Source organism: Amblyomma americanum, chromosome 9 (assembly GCF_052857255.1).
Source record: "Amblyomma americanum isolate KBUSLIRL-KWMA chromosome 9, ASM5285725v1, whole genome shotgun sequence".
Lineage (NCBI taxonomy): Eukaryota > Metazoa > Arthropoda > Arachnida > Ixodida > Ixodidae > Amblyomma > Amblyomma americanum.
The window spans coordinates 48,906,175-48,918,965 of NC_135505.1; the positions used below are offsets into that span (position 1 = coordinate 48,906,175).

A 12,791-nucleotide genomic window follows, 5' to 3' on the forward strand; every position below is an offset into this window, starting at 1 on the left:
GGTAGCGACACGGTCGAGCTGATCGAGCTATTTTGTGCAGGTCGAAGCCAGATAAGCCATTCAATGTAGGGGGAAACGCATTCACTACACAACAGTGTTGTCATTGTGTTGCCGTCTATTGCTGTGTTATTGGTGGAAGATAGGTTTGTAGGGAAGCCCTTAGAGACAACGAATACAAACGAGACACGTGCAAACGCGGAGCTCTTCACTTGTGTCACTTCCTCAGCGCTGCCTCACAAATTCACTGAGTTACAAGTTAGGCTCATAAATATCTATTGCGGATGCTAGACTGGACGGACACAATCATTGAGCCGGGCATTCATACGCTTGGCAGAGGGCATACCGATTGTGCTTATCAAGTGCCTGGCAGAGTGGTTTTGCTGCTGGAAAGGTATGTGCACCTGTTTTCAGATTGCCCGCTGATTTTTTTTTCCCCAATTCGCTTTCAGCTTGCCACTTTCGCTCTTCCGATCTCACTGTTCATGTTGCTCTCCATTTTTAAGGTCTTATTGTTTCCTCCTATTATTCTGCTTCATCACGATTCACTGCTTGTTTCCCGCAGTAGCTCACCCAGTGTATTTATGGTATTAAAGAAGGCAGGGAAATGGAATTCCCTACAACGGACAACAAAATTAGCACGGGTCGCGGTGCCTTAGTCCGCTAGCCAGCGTTTCCACAAAGGGAATCGCCTTCGTCCGGGTGCCAAGACGAAGACAAGTCACCTTGTCCATACGTTGGGGGTTTAAAAAACTATTATATCTATTTTCCACCAAAGCTGGCCACTGCTTACAGCACTGAGCGGCTCTGACCGTCGCCACGAGTGTTTCATCTTGCTCTGTCCAGCAGGGATCCGGAAGATCAGCACAAACTCACTGACTGGGTCAGAGCGGCTGCAGCAGCCGCCGGCGCTCTGTAATAAGAATTCCGACGAACGACTCTTCATGTCCTCTATTTCGCTTAATAGAAATTTTCAATCAATCAATCAATCAATCCCGGCGTTAGCCTTATATTAGCGCCGCCACTTACCCACCGCAACAAAGCGGGGAAAAAACACTGGGAATGAGTCTGCACGCTTTGTTGACATGCGTGGGTACGATTTCGCTGAGTTTCCCGTTTTTCCTGACTACACTCGATCGTACACCATGCGCTTTGAATTTAGCTGCGCGTTCGTCAACGAACCGCATCCTAGGAACCGGTTCTCTCCCCGTCCCTGCCACTGCCCGCGTCGTGATTACCACCATACCTTATCGTTCCACCAAGGCCAAGTGAGTGGCCAAAGATTAGATCTCGCCGCGGGCTTCGCGGGCTATGTCGCTGTCGTCTGCCCCGATCCGGCGTCCTCAAAGACATGTCGGCGACTGACTGCAGTCACCTGCTAGTGAACTGCATTGTGCCCTCTGTGTTGGCTGATTGCAATTATAATATTAGGAGTAAGCTCTAAGACTTGTAAAGGCACATTTTACTTATGTTTTTTTGTAATCATTTTTGTTTTTGAGTGCCCGCCTATGTAATGCCAGATAAGGCCCTTAGGTTGCATAAAGGGATATATTACAACGATAGTCATGATAATGGTCATTTTACTGTTATAAGCCAGCATGAAGGATTGCATGACTAGGCCTGGAAAGATCGGCGAAGTACAGATAATGGCAATAGAACTGCATTGAAGACGGGACATTCATCGGCGCCATGTGCGCACACTCAATTCAGCAATATTAGTTCATTGAAAGCAGAAAAGTTTCAAAATAACAAGTACGAGTAGCAGAGAGTATAGAGTAACCTTAAGATACTTTTAACATTTGTTTCACGGTCAAGGAAAAGTATCAGGTTGTTTATTAAATATTTGTAGAACACAGACAGAGCTACTTCTAGCCCAACTCTATTTCATTGCAAAATATGGTACAATGAAGCGGAGAATTTTTCGCAATGATTGAGGAGGAATATTATTGTTTTGATTTCTGAGTCCGAAAAATGACCCGCGACAACTTTCTAAACAAAGTTTCCAGAGAACGGAGCCCAAGAGGTATTACAGAAATTTCACTCCTTCCTGAAGAAGAAAGGTATGGACAAAATTCAGCATTTTCTTTTTATGCTATCAATGCGTCACTGAAGATTCCAGTAGGAAGTTCAAATAAAGCATTGGCATATATAAATGCAATACGCGCCAGTTGACATTTGAATCGAGTTTTCTATGACAGAAACGCAAGCTAAATGACTGTGCCAAGGGAGGTCAGTATCAAAGGACGAACAAAGGCATTAAAAGAACTTACTTAATCTACTGGACTGCACTAAAGAACAACTCGAGACCCACAGGATGGTGTGATTTTTCTGCAAATAAAAGCTAACTAACTGACTGACTGAAAGAACTTGCTTAATCTAATGGACTGCACTATAAACAGGTCGAGACATCCAGGAAGAAAGATAAATCTATAGCCATTAACTACAGCGGGTTCTGAAGCAGACTTTTGTTTGCTTTCGTATGTGCTTGCCAACCAGCAATTTTTACAAAACAACGACACTCTCTCTTTGTATTAATGCAATCATCGCTGTGCTGTACCATTTTTTTTCGTACTACAGCATCATCGCCTTCATGAAAACAAGGCAGTCAAGTACAACTGAATCGAAATCATTTACAGACATATTGAAAATAAAGGTGAAAGGGTGGAGCAGTAATAGACTTCAGCTCGTAGGCATACTTTTTTGTTGATAGGCACTTTACTCATTAATGATACTACTTGTGAATGGTAGTCGAGGTAATTTATTAAAAAAATTAATTGCAATATTCATTAAAACCAAGCAGATGTAACTTTTCAGGAAAAATTTTATGTCTAATTTTGCCCAAAGTCTTGCTAATTTGGTGAAGAGAGCAGATGCAATTCTAACGGCACTTGTAACATTTATCAAAATTCCTCATGAAGGGCAGTGGTGCCCTGCCCCGAGATAAACACGAACTGTCGATTGGAATTGACAATACCTGTCCAATGCAAACCAGCACGTCGTTATTGCTTCAGATAGTACACGTAGTACAGATTTGGACGTGCAATTCTCAATATAATCATTTTAATGCATTGAAAAATTGGTTCAAAAATTTGCCGTTTTTAAAGCGGCTCGCATTGAAGCGCTCTCTTTAAAGCCATTGAACATGATCAGAAAATAATCGATAAGAGCATGAAAAGTTGGTTCTAACAAAGAAAACAATTTCGTCCAAAACACCTGCCTGAAGCTTCAAAACAAGCCGTGCAGATCGCTGGACAAAAACAACGACAAAAATAGCGTCATTCTCAGAGGTATACCAAAAAGCCCCGTATTCGATGGCAACAGCTTCGGTTGCCGACGCGATATCTTGAGCGCTGTTGGTAGCGACGATCATCATACCCGACATTCGAAGGGAGTGGCTCACGGCGTTTCCGATTGCTTGCCGAGAGCACCAACAATATCATTATTACGATACATTTAGGCCGTACAAGACGTGCCAATTTTACAATCATTAAATGCACATCAGAGTAAAAGACAGGCCCGATCACAGGGACAGAAACCGAGAGCTACGGCTGCCTTTTTGTCATCTTTTAACTCGTTGCTTTTTTTTTCTCGCGCTGTAACATTTTTCAGCTTGAGCTACCAACTAGGGTAGTTTAGCAGATTTAGTGATGACCACGCGTGTATGTACTAACACGATGCGGGTTTAAAAATAAAGAAAGCTGGAAATAATTGCTGGGGAATGTTTGTGTCTGTTTTCATTTTCCTGTGCGTCTGCGTCGCATGCTACGCGAGGCTGACCGGAAGTACCGTAAACGTTCCCTCAACGTGGAGGTCTGTTGTGTCAGCCAGGTTGTGAGTCGACAACCGAAATGACTCACCATAGTTAGAGCGGTTGCACCTTCTCTAGGCAGAGCCATGGCGAGCAGCGTGGCTCTGCTGGTGGTGCTGACAGCAGCCGCGGCCAGCGAGCTGCACGTGGAGAGGGAGACAGCCGAGGGCCGAGTGCGGGGCACAGTCCTGCACGTGGTGGGACGGCGCGTGGAGCAGTACCGGGGCATCCCGTTCGCCGAACCTCCCCTCGGCGAGCTCCGCTTCCTGCCCCCGCGGCCCAAGGAGCCCTGGAACGGCACCCTAGACGCCACTGCCTCTACAGCGGCCACTGGTTGTCCCCAGGTAGGACCTTGGGCTATATAGTTGCCCGACCACCTGCCCGTGCGACTGGTGGCGCATTTCATTTGAGTAAGCATACGGAGTACAGAGAGGGTAAGTAAGAATGAAACGCCTTCTGGAACCTATTCCACACTTTATTCCTGCATGCAGAATTGCAGCGGAACACTTCACAAAACGTGAACAGAGACAGATTGACACACAAGCGCTGTGTCCCGATTCTCTTTTCGGCTCAAATTCTTCACCCGCCGCGGTGGCTCAGTGATTAGGGCGCTCGACTACTGATCCGGAGTTTCCGGGCTCGAACCCGACCACGGCGGCTGCGTTTTTGTGGAGGAAAAACGCTAAGGCACCCGTGTGCTGTGCGATGTCAGTGCACATTAAAGATCCGTAGGGGGTCGAAACTATTCCGGAGCCTTCCCCGCAGCGGGGCGTCTGCAGCTTGCAGGCGTTGGTGAGTGGCGACACCACGGGTTCCCGAGCATCCGCAGGGACATCCCCGCAAGGGGATGATAGTGAGCAGTGCATCACCACGGACCCGAGCACCGGCATCTAGCCGTGCATGGCTACACCGTGTCCGGGGAAAAGGGGATCATGGTGGTTGTGCCGATGCCGAGCGTTTGGACCTTTAAGGCCCCTCGGCGGAGGCAACACACCACTTTGGCCCCAACTTCCTGTAGACGGCACCTCCGGCCTGACCCGACCGGGGGAAATCGGCAGTCGCCTTTTCCTATCCTCCTCTCCATCTTTCACTTTCCTATCTTCTTTCTCACTACTCTCCTATCCCCAACTCACTTCTTGGTTTCTCCTTTTTCCTCGGGGCGAGGGTTAACCTTGTGTGACGAACTAGCCTTAGTTGCGTCATATTCGGTTATAGTTGCGGTGTACAGCTGACGCGGGCAGGCCTTGCTTGCAACCTCCTGTCCCGTTCCTATTTTGGGCTCCGTGGTGGGTGGCTGCCACTGCAGCCGAAAAACAACTTTTTTTATGGATCCCTTTCCTTCAACAAATGATCGCCCTCATAAACGACCGCGGACCGATGCCACTACGCAGTTCCTGCAAAAAACAAAAGAAGTTTTCCCTAGGTACCATGTCGTACATAGTGAAAATCCAAATCAACCAGCTAGGAAATTGTCCCCATTCACAGTTTCAAAATCTCTCACTGATGCCCTGGGCCTTGGCTACAAGGTGACGAAGTTAGCCAGTGGCGACCTACTCCTCCAAATCCGATACAAAGTGCAATTTTCCAAACTCCCAGCTATAGTGTCCTTTGGAGACATTCCTGTATCCATTACTGCACATTAATGACTAAACAGAGTGAACGGAGTAATATTTGAGCACGATTTCCTGAACCTTTCTGAAGAAGAGATGTTAGAGGGTCTAAATGACCCGAGCGTCACCGAAGTCCATCGTATCAAAATCCGAAAAGACGACAAGGAAATACCAACAAAACACATAGTCCTGACCTTTGCCTCCAGCCAACTTCCCGAAACCATAGAAGTAGGATATCTTAAAATAAACGTAAGACCATATATCCCAAACCCCAGACACTGCTTCAAATGCCAAAGATTTGGTCATGGCTCACAGAGCTGTCGTGGCCTCCAAACATGTGCCAAATTTTCGTCAAACAATCATGGATCCGTGGACTGCAACGCTTCACCAGTGTGCGCGAACTGCGAAGGGCCTCACCCGGTGTACTCGAGGTCGTGCCGAACCTGGAAGAGAGAGAAGGAAATACTAACAATAAAGACAAAGGAAAACATAACTTATCAAGAAGCACGAAAAAAACTCCCCTCAGCCTTCCAGTTCACGGCAAAAACAAATTTCGCCGATGTGGTGAGCAGGGGCGGCACACCACACCAGGCTTCGGCCACTGCCCAGGCAAAGCCTGAGGCAGGGCCACCTCCGCCCCCGGCAGACGCAGCGAAGGCTGCCCTGCCACCTCTGAACAAGGGCCCGGCGGCCCCTCTGTCGACCACCCGCAAGGCTTCCCCCAGTCGGGAGAAGCCCACAAACCGTACACCTGAGGGTTCACCGCGGAAGTCCAGAGCCTCTAGTGAGGCGATGGATACAACTCAAACTCGCCTTTGCTGCAGCAGAGGCACAGCTCCCTGGAGCGAAAAGAAAAAAAAGACCCCAGTACTGGCACACCAAAAACCGGTATCCTAAGTTTTAACTACACTCATCAAACATGGCGTTCCTTATACAGTGGAACTGCCGAGTACTAATCAATAACTAGGGTGACATAAAAGAGCTTTTAAACACAATGTCCCCGGTGGCTTTATGCTTACAGGAGACCAACTTAGGTCCAAAACAAAACAAAATATTTTAAACAAGTACAATATCTTTCGGTGTGACCGAGAGCAAGCAAGCAAACTGTCTGGAGGTGTTGGTATTGTCATCCAGAATGGTGTAGCAACCCGCGAGATCAATCTTAAAACCAAATATGAAACTGTCGCAGTCACCGTCCTTCATTTTAAAACACTCACAATATGTATCGTATATCTTGTCCCACACCTAACAGTAACACTTCATTATTTATAATCCATTTTAGAACAGCTACCGGAGCCATATCTGCTGGCTGGTGATTTTAAGGCCCACTCCAGTTTTTGCGGAAGTGAACTCACTGATGCAAGAGGGCGTATTTTAGATTTTATTCTAAGTAATAATGTTTGCCTTCTAAACACCGGCAAAGATACCAACTGCTCTCCGAGCATAGGAAAAATGAGTTCCATAGGTTTGTCCTTTAGTTCGCCCTCTCTTTTTTGTAATTTTAAAGGGGATGTCATCGATAAAACCCATACGGCAGCGATCACCTCCCTGTATTAATAAGCCTAACATCTCCACCGCAAGTCACCCCAACGAAACCACGACAGTGGAAGTTACATTTAGCCAACTGGGCACTTTTTAGAGAAAGGGCCAGCTTAGATAAAATAGTTTCAGATGATCTCAGCATAGACGAACTGAATGAAGCTATCACAAACTGTATTTTAACCGCTGCACACCTAGAAATTCCTCGGTCATTCGGAGTAGTAAAGCAGAATCACAAATTTTGGTATACACAAGAATGCCGAGATGCAAAAAAACAAAAACAAAACAAAGCTTGGAGAATTTTTCGTAGGTACCCAAAGCCGGAGAATTTAATAAGCTTTAAAAAGGCAAGACCGAAAGCTCGATATATTCGCCGTAATGCAGAAAAAAACTTCATGGCGAGGTTGCATGTCCTCAATAAACAGCTCAATTACTTCAAAACAAATGTAGGATATGGTAAAAAAGATCATTGCAGCTACTCCCTATTCACAGTTCCGTTTCTATCAACCCCTGGCATACAGACATATTTAGAAGAACAGGCAGATATTTTGGGTGAATATTTTTCTGCAGTTTCCAGTTCATCTCACTACAGAGAATCATTCCTCAAATACAAAAAACGTAGCTGAAAAACAAGGACTGCCGATACGCGGCAGTTCAGATGAACCCTATAATAACCTACTTACAATCCAAGAAATTAATAGAGTACTGTCCACTGGTAAGCAAACTGCACCTGGCCCAGATGAAATACATTATCAAATGCTGGCTCATCTCTCTGAACCGGCTGTGGAGGCACTTTTAAATTTTTTTAACAAAGTTTGGGTATCGGGGAAACTTTTCAAAACCTGGAAGATGGCCGTTATTGTTCCTCTATTAAAACACAGAAAACCCTCTGCCCTTTCTAGCAGCTATACACCCATAGCTCTGACTAGCTGTCTAGCGAAATCTTGTGAAAGTGTTTTGAATATCAGGACTATCATTCGTGTTAGAAGACTGGGAATCTGGATGTCCATCAATGCGGTTTTAAAAAGGCTTGCTCCGCCACCGACCACCTGGTTCGTCTTGAAAGCACTGTTCGTGAGGCTTTTATACACAGACAGCATTGTCTCGCTGTCTTCTTTGATTTAGAGAATGCGTATGACACAACGTGGAGGTTTGGGATTACTCAGGACCTGGCTGAACTGGGAATCCGCGGCAGGATGTTGAACTGCCTTAAAGACTTATTGTCTAACCGTACATTTCACGTCCGCCTAGGCTCAGCCGTTTCAAGGAAGTTTATTCAAGAAAACAGAGTACCTCAAGGATGTATTTTGAGCACAACACTATTTATTGTAAAAATGAATTCTATCAGGAAAATAATCCCAAGGTCTCTTATGTATTCTCTCTATGTAGATGATCTCCAGACAGCATACACATCCTCGAATACATCAACATGCGAACGACAGATACAGCTAACAATAAATAAACTGGCAATATGGCCAGACCAAAATGGCTTCAGTTTTTCTCCTCAGAAATCGGTGGACATTCTTTTTTCACTCTGACGAGGCATGCAGATAGATCCCACCCTACACCTGAATGAAATAGACTTACCCGTGAAAAAAGAACATAAATTTCTAGGTATAACATTCCACAGAAAGCTCACCTTCCTGCCTCACATAAATGCGTTGAAAAAGAAGGCTTATCGATCACTGAACATACTCAAAGTTCTGTCGAGAAAACACCGGGGAGCCGATAGGACATGTCTCGTACAAATATACCGCTCTGTAGTACGCTCTACCCTGGATTGCGGATGCGTAGTGTATGGGTCAGCAAGACCATTGTACCTCAAGCGGCTAGATCCAGTACATCATTTAGGTCTGCGTCTCGCCACTGGTGCATATAGGACATCACCCATAAACAGTCTCCATGTAGAAACCAATGAACCATCGCTTACAGATAGAAGAGCCATACTCACATGCTCGTACATTATAAAAATCCGTTCACTGCATAAACATCTATGTTACCCTATCGCCACAAAGTGCCTTTCTAGAACACTCTTCAAAAGCAAGCCGCAAGCTACTCGGCCTCTCCTCTTGCGATTTGAAGACATGTGCCGGAACCTTAGCATATTAGACGTATTGCCAAACATCGCCCGAAGGCAAGGTCCACTGCCGCCATGGCACAATTTCCCTCAAATCTAGGATTTCACTCTTGCACAGTACCGTTAGAAACAAATTCCGCAACAACATATAATACAAGAATTCCTCACACCCGAGGAAACGTACACTACTTTCATAGCATTTTATACCGACGGTTCAAGAACAGATGCATACTGTGACATTCCGTGTGTGCTACGAGGATCCACGTTCGACGACGCGGCGTAGACGGAGACCCAGATGACAGGCATCATCAATTACCCAGCCATGCTCGTTGAGAGTGACAACCAGAACGAAGTGGTTTAAGCCCAACCGGACCCAACCGGACCCGCCGACGCCGCCGCGGGGAAACAGGCTTTATCCTCCCCAATTGGCGTGGCGGTTTCAGGGGCGGCCCTCGCGGGCACATTCCAGGACAAGGGAACTGTCAGCGATCCAGAGCGCGCCGTACCACAGCCGACGCTATGCGCTACCGCGAAGACAACATTCTTTCCCTCGGACTCAACACGTGAGGGGGGGCGAGACCACGATGCGGTGGTATGTTTGTGCGCCCAAGTGAAAGCCCTAGCCCCCCCTCCTTCCCCTTACGACGTGGGCTATCGCCGAGAAGGCACCCACAGCTTCCCGCCGTGCCTCGTGAACAAAAGCGCATTCCCAGAAGGGCCGTGACGGACACCTGTCATGGCGGACAGGCAGTACTCGCCAAGAATGTGGAAAGACAGGCGCTAGTGAACAAAAGCGCATTCCCAGGATGGCCGTGACGGACACCTGTCATGGCGGACAGGCAAGACTCGCCAAGAATGTGGGAAGACAGGGGCGACCCTTAGTCTGGTTTCCCGGAGCAACAGACGAACCTATTCATGCTTATTAGCTGTGTCCCGCCGTCGGTAGCGCGGCAGCATCGTGGGCCTTTTCGCCCCCTCCTCTGTTGTTGACGAGCGACGCGGACCGATGGTGGGAGGCGGTATGCATGCCTGAGGCAAGGATTAGCTCCGAAGAGAGAGCCTGTGTATACTCTCACTTGAGAGAGAGTGGTGGCGTTTTTGTTGTTTATTTAGTTTGTATTGTTAACAGACTCTGGGTTCGAGGCTAAGCCCAACCCAAGGAGTTGTCCCCATCTCGCATGTTATTTTTGATTGGAGAATTGATGCTTTGGGCGGGCCACTGGAAATGACCGCCCTTAGTCCTTTGTTAATCAAGTGCTTAAAAGCACATGTAAACGGATGCAGTCCAGTCTGAGCTGAGGACGACATCGTTCGCCAAGAGGGCCTTCAGCGCCGAAGCCCGACGGCGTGCAGCTTCTGCCAGCAACCGCTCGAGCCCAACTCCGGAGCCACTCCATCGCCCCCATGAAGTCGTCGGCACGTAAGCTCGGACGCCCCAGCCTCTGATGTATAACCTTAATCATGTGTAATTATTGAATATACCTGTTTGTTTAAACTGAGCCATACGGTGTCTCTTTGCCTCTCCGTCCCGGGTGGACCTGCGCATTATGGGGGTCATCACAATACGTTCAAAGCACAGTTGTACAGGGAAATTGGAATAAAATAGTGAGACTTCCACAGTGGCGCTTCCATCTTTATTGCGGAATGTTACGCCATCTGTGTAGCTATAGAAAAAAATAGTGAATGAGAACCTCCCCAACAGTATTATTTACACAGACTCGCTAAGTGTGCTCACAGCCCTTCATTCTGCGAATGCAATAACTCCGCTGCTTGGCGACCTCATACACAACATTACAACAGTTATAGATCAAGGACAAAACATAACACTGCTGGGTACCAAGTTATGTCGGCATAAAGGGCAATGAAAGAGCAGATTTGTGCGCTGCTCAAGCTTGTGACAAGCAAATTAAAAGCATAGGTATGCCCTATAGAGATTGCATGAACCTACTACATAGTAATGCAAGGAAAAGTGGCAGTCCACTTGGAACAACGAACTAAATAACAAACTACGGTTAATAAAAACAGTCCTAGATGAATGAAAGTCATGTGTGCACTAGAAATGTTTCAAGGAGGTCATTATCTGCCGTGTCAGGATAGGTCACAGACACTTTACGCACAACTTTCTGCTGAAGAAAGAAGACATACGAGTTTGTACATGCGGAGATGAACTTACAGTCAATCACATTTTAATGTTATGCTCTATACTGGAAAGGCTACGGAAAAAGTGTTTTTCCCCGTTTTATAACCAATGCATCCCTTTTCATCCAGTACTGGTCTTGAGTGATAATGCTGTGACGTTCCTTGTGTGTGCTACGAGGGTCCGCGTTCGACGGCGCGGCGCAGACGAAGCCCCCAGTGGCGGCGAAAGCACTCAAGGGAAAACAATTCACCTGGAAGAGAGGAGATCGGCGACAGCCGGTCTCGTTTTGGAAGCAGCCAGCACACAAGTTTCTACTGTAAATGGCTGCAAGCAACTTTAGTGGGATTGCTTTAGGGCCTGCCGCCATGGACCGCACGGAAAAGACCCAGGTGACAGCGGCATCATCAATTACCGATCCATACTCGTTGAGAGTGAACGACCAAAATGAAGGGGTTTAAGCACAACCGGATCCCCTTTCCATAGTGTCGGCACGTGTCGAACGCCGCCGCCGCCGCCGCTGCGGGGAGACGGGCGTTATCTTCCCCAATTGCCGTAACCATGCCGGGGACAAAGGGCCTCGTTTCGGCGGGCCTGGCCCCGTGACAAGACGGCGGACATCATCACCAACCCTCCCGAGCACATCCCAGGACAAGGGACCACTTTCCCGGCCTTTTAGTGACCTCGCGTTCCGGCCTTTAGTGGCGAGTGTCATTTGATGGAGAACGGAGGTCGGTGACCCGCGGGAACCGTCAGCGGGCTATAGACCGTCTACCACAGCCGACGCTACCTCGACGACAACCTTCTTTCCCTCGGACTCAACACGTGAGGGGGGCGATACCATAAGTGCGGTGGTGTGTTTGTGCGCCCAAGTGAAAGTCCTAGGCCCCTCCCACTCCGGCGTGGGCGTCCTCACCCTAGGGAATGTGGGGATAAGAGGATATAAAAATCGACAAGCAGTACGGAAGCGAGAACGCTCAGGACGACATCGTTCGCCAAGGGGGCCTTCAGCGCCGAAGCCCGACGGCGTGCAGCTTCTGCCAGCAACCGTTCGAGCTCAACTCCGGAGCCCCTCCATCGTCCCCATGAAGTCGTCGGCACGTAAGCTCGGACGCCCCAGCCTCTGATGTATAACCTTAATCATGTGTAAATTATTGAATATACCTGTTTGTTTAAACTGAGCCATACGGTGTCTCTCTGCCTCTCCGTCCCGTGTGGACCTGCGCATTATGGGGGTCATCACACTGGTGTCAGAAGTGGGGTCTCAAAAGCAAATGTCCTCTGAATGCTGTGACATTCATGACTTCGAAATTGTAATCAAAAGGGAATCACGGGACTGATTGTGGGACTTTTACCCCCATTTGAGAAGCTTGAGGCACCGGAGGGCTTGAAAAAAAAAATGTCTTTATCTGAGGGAGCTCCCACTCCACAGCCGTCGCTCGGAGCAAGCATGCTGGCATTAGGAAGCGTCATTCCGACGTTTACGGGAGATAAGACAGGGGTTCCAATCTGCGATTTCTTTTCCATGCTAGAAGAGATTGGGAAAATGGGGGGATGGTCCGATGCTCAAATGCTGGGAATGGCGAGGTGTAAGATGGCAGGAGCTGCTCATGATTTTGAATG

The 12,791-nt window shown here is 47.7% G+C and overlaps 1 protein-coding gene across 1 annotated transcript in view; it reads left to right on the top strand.

The window, feature by feature from the left end:
- Positions 1 to 201: 201 nt before the first annotated feature.
- LOC144104269 (acetylcholinesterase-like) overlaps positions 202 to 12,791 on the top strand; it is a 35,155-nt gene continuing 22,565 nt past the window's right edge. Inside the window, exons 1-2 of the mRNA XM_077637163.1 lie at positions 202 to 391; positions 3,884 to 4,149. Coding sequence (XP_077493289.1) covers positions 3,892 to 4,149 — 258 coding nt within the window. The 5' untranslated portion in view covers positions 202 to 391; positions 3,884 to 3,891. The remainder of the gene's footprint in view (positions 392 to 3,883; positions 4,150 to 12,791) is intronic.